Genomic DNA, 15,978 nt, shown 5'->3' with positions numbered 1-15,978 from the left:
GAAAAACGCTTGCACAGGTACTGAAGATGGCACCTTTTGGGGTGGTCTTGGGTTCATTTTCCTGCTGTACTCCTGTCAAGCTGCACTAAAGGCCTGGAGAAAGGTGTTAGGGGGCGAGAGCCTCTAGAACCTCCATGGGGACCTCCAGCAGCAGAATGGATGCTTGTGGACACCACAGCCTTTGAACCATGTAAATGTTGTACATAAGATGTCTGTTTTCCTGTGGAACACACACACGACTGGGGGGGTTTGTAAGTTCTCCCCTTGCGTTGATTGGAGGTGGGGAGGCTCCGCCCTGAGCCCTGTATTTATTGTGTGGTCTGATTCTGGCAGAGCAGAGGTGAAGAAAGCCCCAGCCATACAAACCCCCCCTTTCCTCCTTTCCAGCCCGAGTGCAGGGAGCTGCAGGCCTTCAGCCAGCCTCGGACAGGGCTTGGCTGAAAGAAGCAAGCAGCAGCGGGGCCATCCCGAAAGCCATTCCCTTTATTCTGAAAGCGACTCTTCCTTCCGCTCTCGGGTAATAAAGCTGGGTCAGTCTGAGTCTGCGTCACCTTCAGAGTCCTCCGCTTCCAGCTCCGTTTCGTAGCACTGGGAGAGAGTCCTGAGCTTGTCCAAGGCCTCCTGGAAGTCCTCCTGCTCCACGCCAGCAGAGAAGAAACTGGCGCAGCGCCGCGTGTTCAGCTTCTGCAGGTCCTTGTACAAGCCATAGAGGAGCGTGTGGAGCACTGGGGCGGACCGCAGGGCTGCCAGCACAGGGATGCTCTCCACAGCTGCAGGGACAAACAGCTTTGTGTCAGCAGAGCCACCCGCCCCGTTCCTCTGCCCTGTTCTACTTCACCAGCAGTTGCTTTGCTGGGTTTTGTGTCCTACAACCACCCAAAAGGGGAGCTTTTGGGGTCATTTTCTGTCCCCTGTCAGCCCCACATCAGCGCTTCCTGCTGCAAAGCAAGTTGAAGGGGTGCCCGTTACCTGCTGGGGAGGAAGTGGGAGCTTGGTCCACGAGGAAGCCTTGTTTGCTCAGACGAGGAGAGAAGAACTGGGGGTATGGAGCCGGGGTGTAACAGGGCTGCTCAAGCACATGGGATGTGCTGCAAGGATAAAGGGGAATGAAGTTATCCCAGACTCTCCCTGCAGTTCCCAGCTGAGTGCTGCCTGGTCTAGCCCCAAACCTAACACCACGTTACCCACCTGAACGCCCCAGGGAACGCAGTGTGTAAGTAATGCTGCAGGACGTGCTCAGTGCTCTCACAGGCATGGAGGGGAGAGCGGGGCTGCCTTCCTGCAGGGCTGCTGCAAAGAAAACCAGCTCAAAGCCAAGCCATGGCACTCGCCTGGACCTGGGGGGCACGGAGTCGCACACAACTGCCTGGAGCAGCAGAGCCACTGGAAGGAGGGTGAGTGCCACTTGTAAGAGCTCAGTGCTGGGGGGGGTAAAGTGCAGCTCGGGTGCTCCTCACCTGCTGGGTCTGCCCTTGCCAAGCCCTCGGAGCACGACGGACTGAGCGAAGCAGGAGCTGCCCTTTCGCTCCCTGCACGGAGCCAGGAGCTTCCAGGGCACGTCCTGGTGGGCACACAAAGCATCAGGGAGGGAGGAGCCGTGGAGGGCAGGGAAGGGAACAGAGGCCCAAGCAGCCGCAACCTGCAAGGGAGGGGGTGACAAGTGATGGCCTGGAACCCGCTCCCCACAGCCTGCCCTGCATGCGGGGATGGACGTGGAGCAGAACAGCTCCTGTTGAGGAGGAGCTGATGGGCTCGATGGGGGCCGCTGTCCTTTAACCCTCACCTTTCTCCCAGAGAAGTTGAGCGTTTCAGCGAGGTGCAGGATGGAGCCCTGGGAGGAGCTGAGCCGATAGGGAACAGTGAGGGTATCGAGGGCTGCTGCCAGGATGGCGCTGCTGTGGTAGCTGAGGGAGGCCTGCGGAGGGACACAAAGGGAGACGTGACAGGGCAGGGTCCATTGGTTCTTGTGCGTGTAAGAGATGTGAGCCGTGCTTCTGTGGAGGCGCTGGTTTAACAGCTCAGGCTCTTTGCTTGGTGCCCATCCTTGGTGCTTCGCATGCTGAGCCAAGGCTGCAGCGCCAGCGCGCACCCACGAGGACCAGCCCAGGCAAGCGCTTTGTCCCTGCTGCCACTGGAGCAGCGCATCAGGAGCGCAAAGGCAACGGGGTCCTGTTTGCTACAGGGTGAAAATGAGATGTGGGGGTGAAGCCTCAGGGCCAAAGCGGGGACCAGCACACGTACATCATAGCTGAGGTATGGGAACATCACAGGAGGTCGTGGCTTGAGCCCCAGGCTCCCGCTGAGGGACAGGGGGCAGAAGAGGGAGCTGTGAGCGGAGAGATGGACGATGCCCAGGGCTGTGTTCATCAGTCTGTACGCGCTCCTCTGGGAATCCTGGAGGTGGAGAACCCAACCGTTACCACCTCCACCAAGGAGCCGTCCCATCTGCACCGGGCACGGGTCCTCCCATTGCCTACTCACAGCCACGCTGCTCAGGGCTGGCGTCAAGCCCCAGCTCAGGATTCCTTTCCCGGAATACTCATCACAGAGCAGCTCCGTCACCTTGGCACCCACTCCCGAGAAGCCGTTGTGGAGGTCGCAGAGAACCTGAAAGCCCTGCGCAGAACAAGGGCAGCACCTGAGAGCCTTGGGAACCTTAATGGGAAGGGTCCTGCAAGCAAAGGGCAGCTGGGGCCAAGCTCTCTGACCTGAAGGGAATCGCACTCCTCAGTGAAGTAGTGCAAGCGATCCTCCAGCTCCTCCAGGCAGGCAGGGTCCTGCAGGAGCCCTTCACCTTGGGCAAAGGCTTCCAGACACCCACACTCCCTATGGAATAAAGGAAGGATAAGAACGAAGCTGATTCCGTTCCCCTCTTAATTCCTTCTTGCAGGCAGAAGGAAGCCCCCGTCCCGGACAAGCGATTCCAGCCCTCCGGGCCGTACCCATCGTGCATGTACTGCCGGATGATGTAGAGGCTCTTGGGATGCAGCTGCACATCGAGGTGATGGGACCAGAGCTGCACATTCCTGCCCGATGGAACATCCTGGGCAGCAGCGAGTGGGGAAGGGGCCGGACCCGGACCTGGAGCGAGATGGGAAGAGGGAAGCTCCTGTCAGCTCTCAACAGCCACTTGGGTGAGAAAGAGCCGGTTCCGTTTTCCTCTCCTTCAGTTCCTTAACCCATTTCCTGCTCCATCAGCAGGAGCTCTGATCCCACCGTTTTTCCTCTCGCCCGCTGCACGGGGCCAGCATCAGCCCCGTGCCCCTTGGGCCACCACCAGCGCCCCATCCCCGCCGGTGCTCAGGGCCAACCCCGACACGGGCTCGGAGCTCCCCGCTCCAGTGGGAGCGGTCCCTGGACCGGGGCTGGCGGAGCCCCGGGCTCCCTGCGCCCGCGGGTACCGAGCACGCACCTCGAGCCGCGCCGCCGCCGGAGGCCGCCTCTCCCAGCGCTCCCGCGCCCGCCCGCCCCCCGCGGCTCCCGGGGTCCCGGTCCAGGTAAGCGGCGACCGCCCCGTTCCTGCAACACAAACGGGGGCAGCTGCGGCGGCCCCGCACCCCAGCCCCCGCATTCACCGGTGCTTCCGCCCCGCCCCCCCCGCACTCACCGGTACCTCCCCCATCCCCCCGCACTCACCGGTACCTCCCCCATCCCCCCGCACTCACCGGTACCTCCCCCATCCCCCCGCACTCACCGGTACCTCCCCATCCCCCGCACTCACCGGTACCTCCCCATCCCCCCGCACTCACCGGTACCTCCCCCTCCCCCCGCACTCACCGGTACCTCCCCCATCCCCCCGCACTCACCGGTACCTCCCCCTCCCCCCGCACTCACCGGTACCTCCCCCTCCCCCCGCACTCACCGGTACCTCCCCCTCCCCCCCACCTCCCCATCCCCCGCACTCACCGGTACCTCCCCATCCCCCGCACTCACCGGTACCTCCCCATCCCCCGCACTCCCGTCCTCCGTGCGCGCTGCAAGACACGAGGGGCGCGGTGAGCGCGGCTCCGGCGGGACCCCCCCCCCGCCTCCGGTGTGTGCGGGGCCGTGGGGCAGCGCTCACCGTTCTCGTGCTGCAGCCACTTCCGGTCCAGGTAGTAGCGGTAGCAGCTCTCGAACTCCCTGGGGCTGTAGTTGGGGACAGGGATGGGCACGAAGGGGTCCAGGGCGTCGAAGCCCTCCTGGGAAGCAAAGCTGGGGTTGGAGCGGGGACCCGGCCCAGCCCCGCTCCAGCAGAGGCGGCTCCAGCACCGGGAGAGGCCGGGACTCACCTTCCCCAGCAGCTCCTGGGGCAGATAGGCCAAGCTGGGCTTGAAGAGGGAGCCGGTCTGGCTGAGCGTGGTCACGATGGCACCTCCGGTCTGAAAGGCAGATTAGAAACCCTGAGCTGCCAGTACAGTGTTTGTGAGAGCTGTGGGCTTCCAGGGAACCTGGAGCTTTGGACAAGGGATGCAGGGACAGGCCAAGGGGGATGGCGTTAACCTGCCAGAGGGGAGACTGAGATGAGCTCTTAGGCAGAAGCTCTTCCCTGTGAGGGTGCTGAGGCGCTGGCACAGGGTGCCCAGAGAAGCTGTGGCTGCCCCATCCCTGGCAGTGTTCAAGGCCAGGTTGGACACAGGGGCTTGGAGCAAGCTGCTCCAGTGGAAGGTGTCCCTGCCCGTGGCAGGGGTTGGAGCTGGAGGAGCTTTAAGGTCCCTTCAACCCAAACCAGGCTGGGGTTAGCACAGTGCAGTGTTCCTGGCATGTACCTTTACTTGCTAAGGAGAACGCCCCCAAAGCTCGAGACTGGAACTCACCCAGTCATTCCTCATCATCTTCCTCAGGTTGTACACGAGCGTCAGCTCCTCTGGAGAGACCTGGTGAGGAGTGTCTGGGTCACTTGCTTTTGCAGGAGTTTGAGGCCTCAATTCCCCTCCCCTGCTTCACATCACACTGGAAGGATCAGCTGCAGCCTTCAGCAGCACTTCCTGACTTGCTTTCAATTTAGCATTCAGCCTTAGTGATGGCACCCAGGGAAGTGCCCAGCCCTCCCCTGCTGTAACAAGATGTTTCTGCACTTGTCTTAGTGAGGAGCTGCCTGCAGTAAGGACTCTCAGGCACCAGATTGTGCAGGTCCCTCCATGCCAGCAAAGCCAAATGGACCAGGGAATACCTGGCCAACCCCCCTGCAGTGGGAATGCAGGAACAGCACCAGAGCAGAGCACTTCTTACAGGGCTTTTGTCTTCCTTCTTTAACGTCGTCCGTCCCCAGAGCGCGTTGACGCCGTCCACTGCCACGAGCAGCCTGAAGGAGCCCAGGTGACTTTGCTGCTTCAGCTCCTTCAGCACAACCCCGACAGCATCGCTGGCACTTCTCACACGAGCTAAACCCTGCCAGTAGGAGAAGGCACAAAACTCAGGTTGGGTTTTTGGTAGCACTGAGCTCTGGTGGCTCTGGGCACTCTCCAAGGGGGAAGGAAGATGATACAGGAGTCAGTCTGCTCATTCCTTGCAAAGGAGCAATCTGGTCTAAGGGTCTGAACATCAAAGAAGTGGTGACTGCTCCATCCCTCGCAGTGTTCAAGGCATATGCAGTGTGTTCACACACACACAATGATGGGGTCTTCCAAAGCAGGTGAGACAAAGCCATAAGCAGCTGTTATCAGCTGTTACCAGCTGTTACTCCCTACCTGCTCCACCACTTCACCCAGCGGCCTGCCCTGCTCTGTGCTTTCTCTTTTGTCCCACACGTATCTTCTCTGTGTTTTTATCTGCAGTAAAAGAACTACAGTTAGATTGGGAACTCTGTAGTGCAAAGGCAGCTTTGGCAAGGCTGGGTGGCAAGAGACAGTCCAGTGGGAAGTTCTTAGCTGCCAACCAAGACAACCTGACAGGCTCTACAGACCTCTTTTAGGAAGCGCTCATTGGAGGTTTTGAAGTTCTTGAGCCAGGAGGATGCTTGCAGAGGCTGATCAAGACGTTCTTTCTTGTAGGAAGACTGCAGCAGCTCCCTGCAGTTCTTCACCCAGAGATGAGCTGAAAGCAAAGTTAAACAGTTGCTTTTCTTTTAGTCAAAAGACTGCTATGAGTTAGGGGGTGTTTGTAGCTCTTACTCTGCTACACTGGTAAGAAAACCCAACCATCGTTAACAGGGAAGACTCTCCCTTGAGAGCAGAAGAGGTTACACAGACCCACACACAGTATGTCATCTTGTCATACTACCAGTGCACAAAGGCTGATGATAAGCATGTGAGAGCACGTGAAAGTAACTGTCATTCTGTTCTACTTTATTTGGTGGGGTTTGTGCTTTAGAAGCCTTCTCCATCCTCCTCTTGCAGCAGCATCTCCCACATCCCATGTGTAGTTGATGTAGTAACACAACAGCATCGGTGTTCTTACCATCGGGGATGTGCAGCACCAGCCAGCCTTGCCTTGCGCAGTAGTGAATGACGTGGCACAGGGTCATGGTTTTCCCTGTTCCCTTCTCACCATCTCCAAAATGGACTGTCAAGGAAAGGCTCTGAGAAACCACTTCAGTGTATCCCTGACTGGGTCAGGTATAAGGAAGTTCAAGGGTCATCTAAGCAAGGATGGCATTCCATCCTGCTTCTGTTCAGCAGGACAACTTAGCCTCAGGAGTTCCTTCTTTCTATATATCCCACCCCGGTACATCAGAGCTGGTGAGGTGGGTAAACTCACCCGCTCGTATTGAACTTGCATTCTACTCTCAAGTAAGTGGTAAAAGATACAGATCACATATCTGACAGCCGGGTGTGCAAAGTTGGAGCTCCTCAGGTAGCTGAAGAGTTCCAGAGCTGGTTTCCGCACCATCAGGAAGGCTTCGTTGAAGGTCTTAATCTGAGAAAAGGGAGAGAAGGTGAACAAGAAGCCAAGTGCTGGCTCCCTACAGCTCTTCCTGGCGTGACCCCGTCTCTGGGACTGTGCTGTGTGAAAATGACAGTAAGGAGCAGGAATAATTGCATTCTTGCAGCACATCTCTCTTATCCCACCATGAAACATCCCAACTACGCGATGCATCTGGTTCTTCCCACCTCCCGGGCCACTCCCCGCAAAGCTGCTCCAAGACAAGCACCTGCTGCTGGAAGCGATAGGGCAGTCCATGTGGGAACACAGCTCTGACCTCCTCCAGTGGAATGCTGTAGTGACGCCCCTCGTGCTGCTCTCCGTGGTTGGCCTGGGAAGGTAAAGTGTGAACTGGAACACTTGGGAGAGCCCAAGGCCCCTTTACTGGGTCCAGGAGAACCAAATAGGGAGGGGACACTCAAAGCAAGCGTCTGCGTAGAGCCAGAACTACCACTGTGTTAGAGCAAACAGGAACTGCAGTGCCAGGACACTAATGGCAGATGCTTAGGAAGAGTCTACAGAAAGGACTGTTAACAATAATGGGCTTCCTTGAGATAATAAATGAACCCTTGGTTTCCCAAGTTCCGTTTTAGTTGAGATGGAACCAGACTCTAACAACTTCCTTGTTTTCTCTATTTTGCCTGAAAATGATCCAGGAAGAGTTTTATTTCCTCTTCAGAAAGGAAAAGCAGCAGTCATTATTTCTGCCAGCTTTACCAGGTCTGGGGGCTGAGCCACACTTCCCTTGTATTCCCTACTAGCTTTGCTGTGGACTCAGGGCTTCATGTACTGAAGCCAGAACAGAGATGGTTCTGCTCTGGGCTTGGTCGCCCACCTCTGCCCGATGAGCCCTCAGTTCTCAAGCCCAGGATTCCTGCTACGTTTCTTTCCTCAGATGAGATTTTCAGCATGCAGCACGCTGTTCTCTTACCATCTGCCCCCTCCACTCTGAGGAGCCCACGCTAATGACACCTCCATTCCATGCCTTACTGCGGACAGGTACTCCTAGGACAGGTCACTGTGTCCTGGACTCTATGTTCACCTTGGTGCAGCTGCAGGAGTCGAGGTACCCAGACTATTTATAGTAAGAAACCATTTGGTAACTTCACCAACTGCTCTCTAAGGTGTTTAAGTGCCCACTGTGGTGTTTACGGGTCAGTAAATCTCAGCAACAGGAAGAAAACGTTAAAAACCTGCTGCGCAATAGCTCCTCTGCTGTGAGATGTTGCTTGGATGCAGGCTGAAGAGGAGACCTGTTAGTAGAGACTTCAGTCCTGTTCCAGGCAGAGCTGTATTTCAAACTCTGGGCTGGATTCCCTGGAGCCTTCCTGCACGTGTTGGACACACACTAACAGCTCTTGTGCTTCTGCATGGCAGTGTTACCCACGGACTTGAGCACAAGAGCAATACTCCAGAGACCATTTTCCTTCTGCTTCATCACTGACTTGCTGCATAACTGTGGCAAATTCCTTCACTCCTCATCTCCTACCTCTGTAAAGTGGGTCAGTACCTTTATCCTCACGTTTAGGCACTTTTGCTAATGGGAAGGTGTATAAAAGCTAAGTCTTAGTCTTTGTTTGGTCATCCTGACCCATTTTTAGTGGGGCTTTACACACAAGTGCGGGGGCTGCTGCAGGGAGCAGCAGAGCCCCTCCGCTGCAGTACGTGATGTGTGACACAGCAAGTCCAAGGAACACTGACCTGAGGAATGAATAAGCAATGGTGGCAGTCGCCAAACATCAGGCACATGAAACCAGAATGCCAAAGCCAGTTGCCTGGCAACCTAAATGGTAGGCACAGGACAGTGGGGACAATCCTTGCCATCTGGACTCTTCTGTGCAATCTATAGAGACACTCGCATCACGTGAGTGAGATCATCTGCATGCTGCTGTTTCCATAGAGACCCCAGAGGAATCAGTATTGAAAGACTCCAATTACAGAGGCAGCAGCAAAGCACCTCAAAGGCTTATTCCATTCATTTATTCCACTTCATTTTGTGCTTGAGACAGAGAGTGTGAGGCTGGAATTATGATGCTGGAGAGCTGGGCTGTGCCGAGGTCATCTGGGGTGTGCTTTTTACCCCCTTTCATAGCCAATTTGGGGAGGTTAGTCAGGGAAGAATAACCCTGGAGTTGAAATTAATGGTGCCTGATGACAAGCTAAGCCACATCTGAGCTTCTACAATTCACAGCCTATCTCCTCTATGCAACCTTAGAGAAGGAATCAATACTTGGTCCCAGGAGCTTTCAGGCAGAGGACCAGCCCTGTGGTGTTTAAACCCAGGCAGGTGCAGTGCACAGCCAGGGCCTGTTTCCTTCGGGCCAAGGATGCTCCAGATGCCTGGTATTAAACCCATGTAGTCCCTTATCTTCACTAGAAGCACACAAGGCCAGTGAGCACCCCTGGCTGCAGCGTGTCCCAGGCACTTGCTGTCTGGCAGTGATGGTTGTGGCAGTTACTCACCGGGTTGCTCTCACTGGTGTAGAAAATTGCTCTCGGTGTCGGTGCTGGGGCTTGGACATCCTGGCTGACAGCAGCACTTAAGCAATCCTTGGCTGCCACATGGAGGGCACAGCCATGGTCCAGCTGAGGGAAGGAAAAGGCAAACAGACAACAAACTTCTGAGCAGGCAAAGGAAGCCAGGCAGTGGTTTGGTTTGTACACTCACTGCGTGCACATGAGGATGGCTGTGAGGGTAGCATGCAATACGTAACGATCCCATGCAATGAGAATAAAACCTCATCATTAGGATGTAAATTCATCGTGAAAAAGCACACGGTGTAGAGCCACATCACATTGAGAGGCTGCCTCTAAACCACTGCCATTCACTTCAGTTGGCTACCATATAAGTTATCTGGAGAGCCAAGCCCTGTTCCTGGAAGAGTTCTCTATCCCCTTCAAGACTGCTTAAGGGCACAAGTACAGCCATTAAGATCTTACTGCTGGGATATTCTCCCAGTGCTTCTGCCTAGCCTGATGAGCAGTAGCTGGTACCTTGAAAATTCCAGCTGGTAACCCAGAAGCATGTCAGTGGTTGAGATTAGTGCAGTGCTACCCACTGTTCAGTATTTGTAATGACGTTCCCCACACTGATTTTCCCGTGTCTCTGCATCCAGACTCTTTCATTATAACACAGACATGGCTGAGAAAGGGACAACTAAGCCGATTAGTTCTTTCTTCCATAGAGAGACTGCTGAAGGGTGCCTGGAAAGCTTGGGCCAAACCAGGCAAGTGAGGAGGAGAAGGACAAGCATTTTATGACGTTGTGGTGAAAGAAAATGGAAGCATTTGTCAGGGACTGAAGCAGTGAATGCTCCAGGCAGAGGCTGGGACCAAAGCAAAACTGAAAGTCACCCTTCCCATTACTGACTGGAACAGTTGCAGGCCCCAGCTGTAAACAGAGCAAGGAGTTTCCTATTTTGTCTGTCTGCAGAGATGAGAGGAGCCATAAAGTAAAGTTTAGAGACAGGAGCAGCTGGTTCAGTTCTCCGTGGCATGATGCAATTCTGCTGTCATCCCGCTTTTCCTCAGGGGGTCATTGGAAAGCCACAAGAAGAAAGTGTAATGTTGGATTACCCCACATCCCAAACACACAATGGGCTCCTGCATCAGCCCTTCCACGCTCCCTCTCCTCTTAGGGAGGGAATTCAACTGGTTTGGACTCAGCACTAGATACCTCTCTAACTGCAGGGCAAATGCAGAGCATCACTAAACACTCAGTTTTGTCCCCACGTATTTCTCTTGTTGCCACAGTGGTGTTTTCCTCAAATCCAAACCATCAGTTTAGGATGGTCCTACTTGGCTGCCTTCAGTTCAGATCCACAGAAGTGTCTTCATTTACAGCCCAGAGCAAGGCCCCAGGATGATAATGTAATACATGGATAACTAGAGCATGCAGCTCTTGTCTCCTGTTCACCTAGAAAAGGTCAGCCCCAAGTTATTCTGAACCTGGCCCCATGGTCCCTCTCATTGCCTTTGAACATCCCACATTCCCTCCTTCCCAAGTGAACATCTTGAGGCTGTGAGCTCTGCTCACTTCAAGGCAAGCTCACTGCTCTGGGGACATCCTTTCTCAGGAGTCCCATGCAAATCCTGACCTGTGGAGCAGTGGATGAAAATCAAGCAAGGATTCACTTCTTCCTCTGTGTGTTCAGTTCCTGTGTGCCTAGAGAAGGACTTTGTCTTGAAGTGCAGCCCCCTGCTCTTGCAGCCAAGTACATGGAACTTCTATTTTTCTATCAACAGAACATATCCCATCTTCCTACATCCTTCTCCTGGGAGGAGCCTGGTTTAGAGCATCACTTCTTTGAACCTTGGCGTGATCAGTCTTCCTCAGAACCACTGTGTAGCCTTGAGAGCTTTGGAACGTTCCCTTTGTGGAACGTAGCTTGTGTTGGGCTGTGGAAGCAGTTTCTAAGCACCTGAGGACATGAAATGCTTTCCTAACTCTCTGAAGTGCTACAAAACCAACAGAAGCTCCTACAGTAGTGAATACAACACTACTCATAGCGAGCCAGTTACTCACTCTGCCAATGCATTATCTACTCCTGCTTTATAGCAGCAACGTGCCACTTGATCCCTCCTCCTGACAAAAGGCAGTGGCTTATCCCTGGTCCCCTTGGCTTCATGCAGAATGCCAGAGGCACATCCATGCACCTTTCTGGCTCAACGTAGAGCTGTGCAGTAAATCCTAACGTGTCGAGAAGGTTCTCGGGTTTTCACATCACCTTTTAATGCTGTTTTCCTAGTAGCATAGAGTGGGGTTTATAGTAAGTTTGTATCTGCTAAAGGACAGAGTAGTGTAACTCGGATCCCTGAAATGGCAGCAAACCATCACGTGGTACATGGAGACTAATCCCAAAGTCATGTGCCATAAGGTGGAGCTGTTCCTACATGTTTCCACATATCTCAGTCCCTAGAAAAGGCTGTTTATTTCATCAAGCTGCCATCATCAGTACCGTACAGCGAGTCTCATCTCTGGAAAGAAGCCGTTATACAGCATCCTCTTTAATGGCTGCACGTCAGGGTGGGCTGGTGAAAAAGCATCGGGAAGACAAGAGCAAACAAACCGAATGAGAGTCTCTCCCACTGTGAAGTCATTCCAGACCTGCACCATTAAACTCATTGTGCTCTTTATAGTATAAGGGAGCTTTTCTGCTAACACAGCGCTGCTGCATTGCTGTGGCAGAGCTGATATTACTTACACCCACCTCATGCAAAATTATCTTCCCACCAGCAACAGCCTCTGTGCAAGGCTGGGGGATCTGTTCTGTGGAACGGGCTTCTCCCCTTGCACTTCCCAGCAGCGCAGAGCACGTCAGTGCTGTCTCCTGAGCCACGCTCGCGGCTCAGATGTGGAATTCCAGCATTCTGGACATTGCAGAATGCCAAACTTTAACCTCCTAACACGCGCCGTAAGCCAGCGCTCCTGCCTCGCTCCATGGCCTCTCTCCAGCCAACAGAGGGAAGTGTAGAAGGACTAACAACCCAAGTGGGCTCTCTTCCCTTTGCCTGCAGTGGGAGTTTCCGCTCGTGGGAGGCACCAAGACTTCAGCTGCCAGAGGTATCAGCAGCTCACTTCTGGCAGGTGTAAATGGTCATTCCAGTTCACAGGACAGCTGAAACCCGGGCAGCAGCAGCGCACCATTGCGGGGCTTACCTTTAGGGGATGGGAGAGAAGTCCCTTCAAACTCCTCAGCATCTTTTCTGCAAAGAAAAAGTGGATTTTTTAGGGGGATTTCTTATGGTTCATGGATCTTGTGCTAGGAGAGAATCATTCCTGCCCAGAGAGCTTCAAGTCTTGGCACACAAATCATATGGACAAGCTGTCAGAACCTGCAGCAGTACAGTGGCTGTTGGTAACCAGCACCATTTGCCTAATAAAAACCTGTTCCTTTTTTGTCTTGCCTTTTTTCAGAGATACATTAAAAAACCCCAGAATAAAACACCAAACCCAAACCTCACTTTAGAGGTCAAGATGCTTCATTCATCTAGTACAGGCTAAATTCCTGGGGAAGGGCATTAGTTTGAGTGCAGCTGTTAAGCAGATGGAAAAGCAGCAGTTACACAGTGGTTACTCTGAAGACACTGGACTAATGCAGAGGCTGAAGGTGCTTCGTATTCAGGTACAGTAACATCTGGTTCCAAACCAAACCCCAATCCAAGCCACTTGAGCAACTGTGACGCAAAAATGAAAGGCACAAAGGTCAGTAAATGGTTAAATCTGTCATCCCTGCGGGCGTTCAAGGCCTTCTTCCTCCCACTCCTGGAGGAGAAGAAAACGACAATACCTAAGAAAGATGCTTTAAGGATTCCTGGTTGCAGGAAGTTACCCCAATGCGTTCAAAGGCAGATCATGACCTGGTAATCCCTTAGGAGGAATGGCTCGTAGTGGGACTGGTGCTTAACTGCAGCGAGCCCAGGATGCTTGAACCGAGCCCAGGATGAGAGAACCCCACCACAGGACAGGCGCTTCTCTTCCTGCAGACGTGTTACCTCCCCCTTCCTCCCGCAGGCACCGCACGCTCCAAAGCTGGAAAACAAGCCCCACTTTTGCCATTTCAAGGACAAGCGAAGCCATCGGCCCGGGGAGGCTTCTTTTAGCCTGTTCCTTTGCCATGCGCATACAGGAGAGGAAGGAGAAGTTGTGCTCTGCATGAGAACACAGCCGCTTTGCTTCACATCAGTTTAGCGGTGAGGGAAGGGATTTGCTCCAACGCAGCTGAACGTTCTTCTCCAGGGTTTGGCTGTCTCCGGGGGAGGGAGGAGAGCCAAACCGGCTCCCGTTACAGAGCCAGCCCGCTCAGCGCGCCCTTCCATGGCGGAAGACCCACTTGTGGCCTTCAGGAAGGGATTCAGGGATCAGCACGGAGCTGATGCAAAGCGCCCTGAAGTGCTTGCGGCCCTCACCCACCGCCCCCCCACACCCCCCTGCTGCTCGCCCTCTGCGCTCGCTCCCGGCTGCAGGAAGCCGACCCCAAGCGCCAGGCACACGGCAGCAGAGACGGGCCCGGCTCGGAGCCGGTGCCCGGTGCCCCTCGGTCCCGACACTCACCGCAGGCCGCGGCGCCGCCGCACGCGAGGGCCGCTACGGGAGCCGAGCAGGGCCAGGCCCCGCCCAGCGCTGCGCTGCGCGGCGGGCGGGGGCGGGGCCGGGGCGGAGGGGTGTGGCCGCGCCGGGGCGGGGCGTGGCCGCGGGCGGGGCGCCGGGGCGCTCGCTCGCGGTGGAGCAGGAGCCGCCGCCATTTTGGTTTCGCTGCCTCGGCTCGGAGCAGGGCCGAAGCGGCGGCCGGTCCGTGCGGGTCCCGCCCTGGCCCCGTCCGCGCGGGCGGCCGGGAACGATGCGGCGCGGAGCAGCCCGGGCTCGGCCCCGCTCGCGTTGTCGCTGACACGGTGAGGAGCGCGGCGAGCGAGCGGGGCGTCGGGCGGGGACGGGACCGCCTCAGGCCCGGGGCCCGGGGGGAGGGGAGCCCGGCCGGGGAGCCGCGCCGCGGGGACCGCCCCGCATCGCTGTGACCGGGACCCGGTCGCGGGGCAGCCCCGGCGGAGGGGGCTCGGAGGGCGGCGGCGGCGGCGGGGGGAATCCCCGGTGGTGGCGGGGGTGCGTGGGGCCGGGCCGGGGCCGGAGGAGGGGGGGGGGGGGGGGGGGGGGGGGCGGGCTCGGCCGTGCCCGCGCCCGGAGTTGGAGCGGGGGGGACCCCGGCGGGGCCGCTGCGGGAAGCGGGGCGGGGGATCCCTGACAGCCGGGCCCGCGCCGGGAGGGGGCGGGGGATCCCTGACAGCCGGGCCCGCGCCGGGGAGGGAGGCGGGGATCCCGGCGCGGCCCGCGGGGGGTCCCGGTGGCGGCGGGCAGGGGCCGGGGCCGGGCCCCGCGGGGGTGCCGCTGCCTGACAGCCGCGCTCGTGCGTTGTGTGGGGCCGCGGCGCGGGGAGGGGGGGGCGGGAGGTCACCTGACAGCTGGCCCGGTGCTGCGGGGGGTTCCCCGGGATCGGGTCCTTTCCGTAGCCCCAAGGCTGGGGTCCGTGCCCGGCCCCTCGGCGGCGGCTCTGCTCGGAGCCGGGGGTGCTGCTGCTTGGGTGGCGTTGGTGGGTCGGTGCCTTGGGGGCTTTTGTGCCTGCGATGGCCTCCCTCGTGCTGCTGAAACCTCACTTTTAGTGCGGTTTTCGGCTCTTTCGGTTGAATCAGGCGGTATTTTTGGGTGAGATGGTTGTGACCCGCCTCTGGGCTCAGGAGCCAAGGTGCTGCTGTCCTTCGCTTACTGTTAGATAGGCTCCTGACTTCCTAACTTCTGGGTTTCACCCTTTGGTTTGTGGTTCCTTCACCCTGTTAATTACGGAGCAGAGAACTGGAAAGGGCTCGGGATGTGGGTTCCCATCAGATGGCCTCAGGACACGCATTCGCTCTCCTGGAAGTTGTGTGTTGTCAGGAGCCAGGCTTGAGGCAGTGGGTTCTTACTGTGGCTTTCCAGGCTGGGTAGGAGATATGTGGGGAGCAGGGATGGATGCGCGCTAACGCTCCGGGACCTGACATTTAAATACGCTTCATTTCCATTGTCAGGCCCCTCGTTTGCGTGTTCTGGGGGTTGTTTTGGTTGTTTTCCATGCCCTGATACGGATTGCACGTGCAGAGCGATGCGTGCCAAAGAACGCAGGGGGCTTTGGTGGATCGCGAAGGTTGGGTTTCACATGGGCATCCTTGAGCACCTCCAGCCCATCCCTGGGGCTTCTGCCTCGGCGTGAATGGGGAAGTTCTAGCAGCTGGTTGAACATATGGGTAGAGATGGGCTCTAAAATCATCATCTGCCTGCGCACTCGAGTTCTTAAGCGGCATTTGCACTTGAAAATGAAAGCTTCAGTAGCTTTTCTAAGCTGTGTGATAAGACATTGGGTTTGTTCTTTTGAGGAGGTCTCCGTCTGGGTGTAAAGACAAATCTTGGTTCCGTTTGACAGCCAAAACTTCAGTTGCATTTGATTGGTGCAGTCAACAGCATCTAGAAAGCACTTCATGTTGAGTGATCATAAACCGGAGAATAACTTGAGTCATGATTTACGAAAAGCAGCAGCTTGTCTTCGGTTGTTTTGGGAAGTTTCAGCTGTCCTCGAGGATACAAAAAGCAGTTTACACCCTTGGTGCAAG

General features: G+C 56.2%; 3 protein-coding genes across 4 annotated transcripts in view; 1 reads left to right on the top strand and 2 right to left on the bottom strand.

Moving 5' to 3' along the window:
- Nucleotides 1-531: 531 nt before the first annotated feature.
- Nucleotides 532-3,708, bottom strand: MSTO1 (misato mitochondrial distribution and morphology regulator 1). The gene is made up of 11 exons (XM_057398237.1): nt 3,695-3,708; nt 3,413-3,519; nt 2,943-3,081; nt 2,709-2,826; nt 2,482-2,616; nt 2,242-2,394; nt 1,784-1,915; nt 1,458-1,639; nt 1,189-1,290; nt 970-1,088; nt 532-770 (listed from the first exon to the last, which is right to left on the bottom strand). The coding sequence occupies exons 1-11, from the start codon at nt 3,706-3,708 to the stop codon at nt 532-534; spliced, it is 1,440 nt and encodes a 479-aa protein (XP_057254220.1).
- Nucleotides 3,709-3,858: 150 nt separating this feature from the next.
- Nucleotides 3,859-13,902, bottom strand: DAP3 (death associated protein 3). Its single transcript, XM_057398236.1, has 13 exons — nt 13,898-13,902; nt 12,503-12,549; nt 9,307-9,429; nt 7,073-7,174; nt 6,729-6,837; nt 6,379-6,471; nt 5,885-6,015; nt 5,670-5,750; nt 5,212-5,370; nt 4,797-4,856; nt 4,272-4,361; nt 4,064-4,181; nt 3,859-3,974 (listed from the first exon to the last, which is right to left on the bottom strand). The coding sequence occupies exons 2-13, from the start codon at nt 12,542-12,544 to the stop codon at nt 3,859-3,861; spliced, it is 1,224 nt and encodes a 407-aa protein (XP_057254219.1). The 5' UTR covers nt 12,545-12,549; nt 13,898-13,902.
- Nucleotides 13,903-14,056: 154 nt separating this feature from the next.
- ASH1L (ASH1 like histone lysine methyltransferase) overlaps nt 14,057-15,978 on the top strand; it is a 36,980-nt gene continuing 35,058 nt past the window's right edge. For both annotated transcript variants that reach the window (XM_057398221.1, XM_057398220.1), the window contains exon 1: nt 14,057-14,235. The gene's annotated coding sequence lies outside the window, so the exon portion shown is untranslated. The remainder of the gene's footprint in view (nt 14,236-15,978) is intronic.

This window comes from Pezoporus wallicus, unplaced genomic scaffold (genome assembly GCF_028554395.1).
Source record: "Pezoporus wallicus isolate ANWC-B61680 ecotype Strahan unplaced genomic scaffold, APGP_CSIRO_Pwel_v1 contig_14644, whole genome shotgun sequence".
Lineage (NCBI taxonomy): Eukaryota > Metazoa > Chordata > Aves > Psittaciformes > Psittacidae > Pezoporus > Pezoporus wallicus.
Note: the sequence above shows the minus strand (reverse complement) of the source record. Positions and strands in the feature narration are given on the sequence as shown.

Excerpts from the sequence above, each read along its gene's own strand:
- MSTO1 (XM_057398237.1), bottom strand. Across the intron at positions 2,617-2,708 it reads AGGAGTGCGATTCCCTTCAG|GGCTTTCAGGTTCTCTGCGA; the intron begins GTCAGAGAGCTT and ends TGTTCTGCGCAG. Across the intron at positions 1,916-2,241 it reads TCCCATACCTCAGCTATGAT|GCCTCCCTCAGCTACCACAG; the intron begins GTACGTGTGCTG and ends GTCCCTCCGCAG.
- DAP3 (XM_057398236.1), bottom strand. The coding sequence starts at position 12,544 with ATGCTGAGGAGTTTGAAGGGACTTCTCTCCCATCCCCTAAAG. Across the intron at positions 9,430-12,502 it reads TTCTCTCCCATCCCCTAAAG|CTGGACCATGGCTGTGCCCT; the intron begins GTAAGCCCCGCA and ends TCCTTCCCTCAG. Across the intron at positions 4,362-4,796 it reads AGATGATGAGGAATGACTGG|ACCGGAGGTGCCATCGTGAC; the intron begins GTGAGTTCCAGT and ends TCTGCCTTTCAG.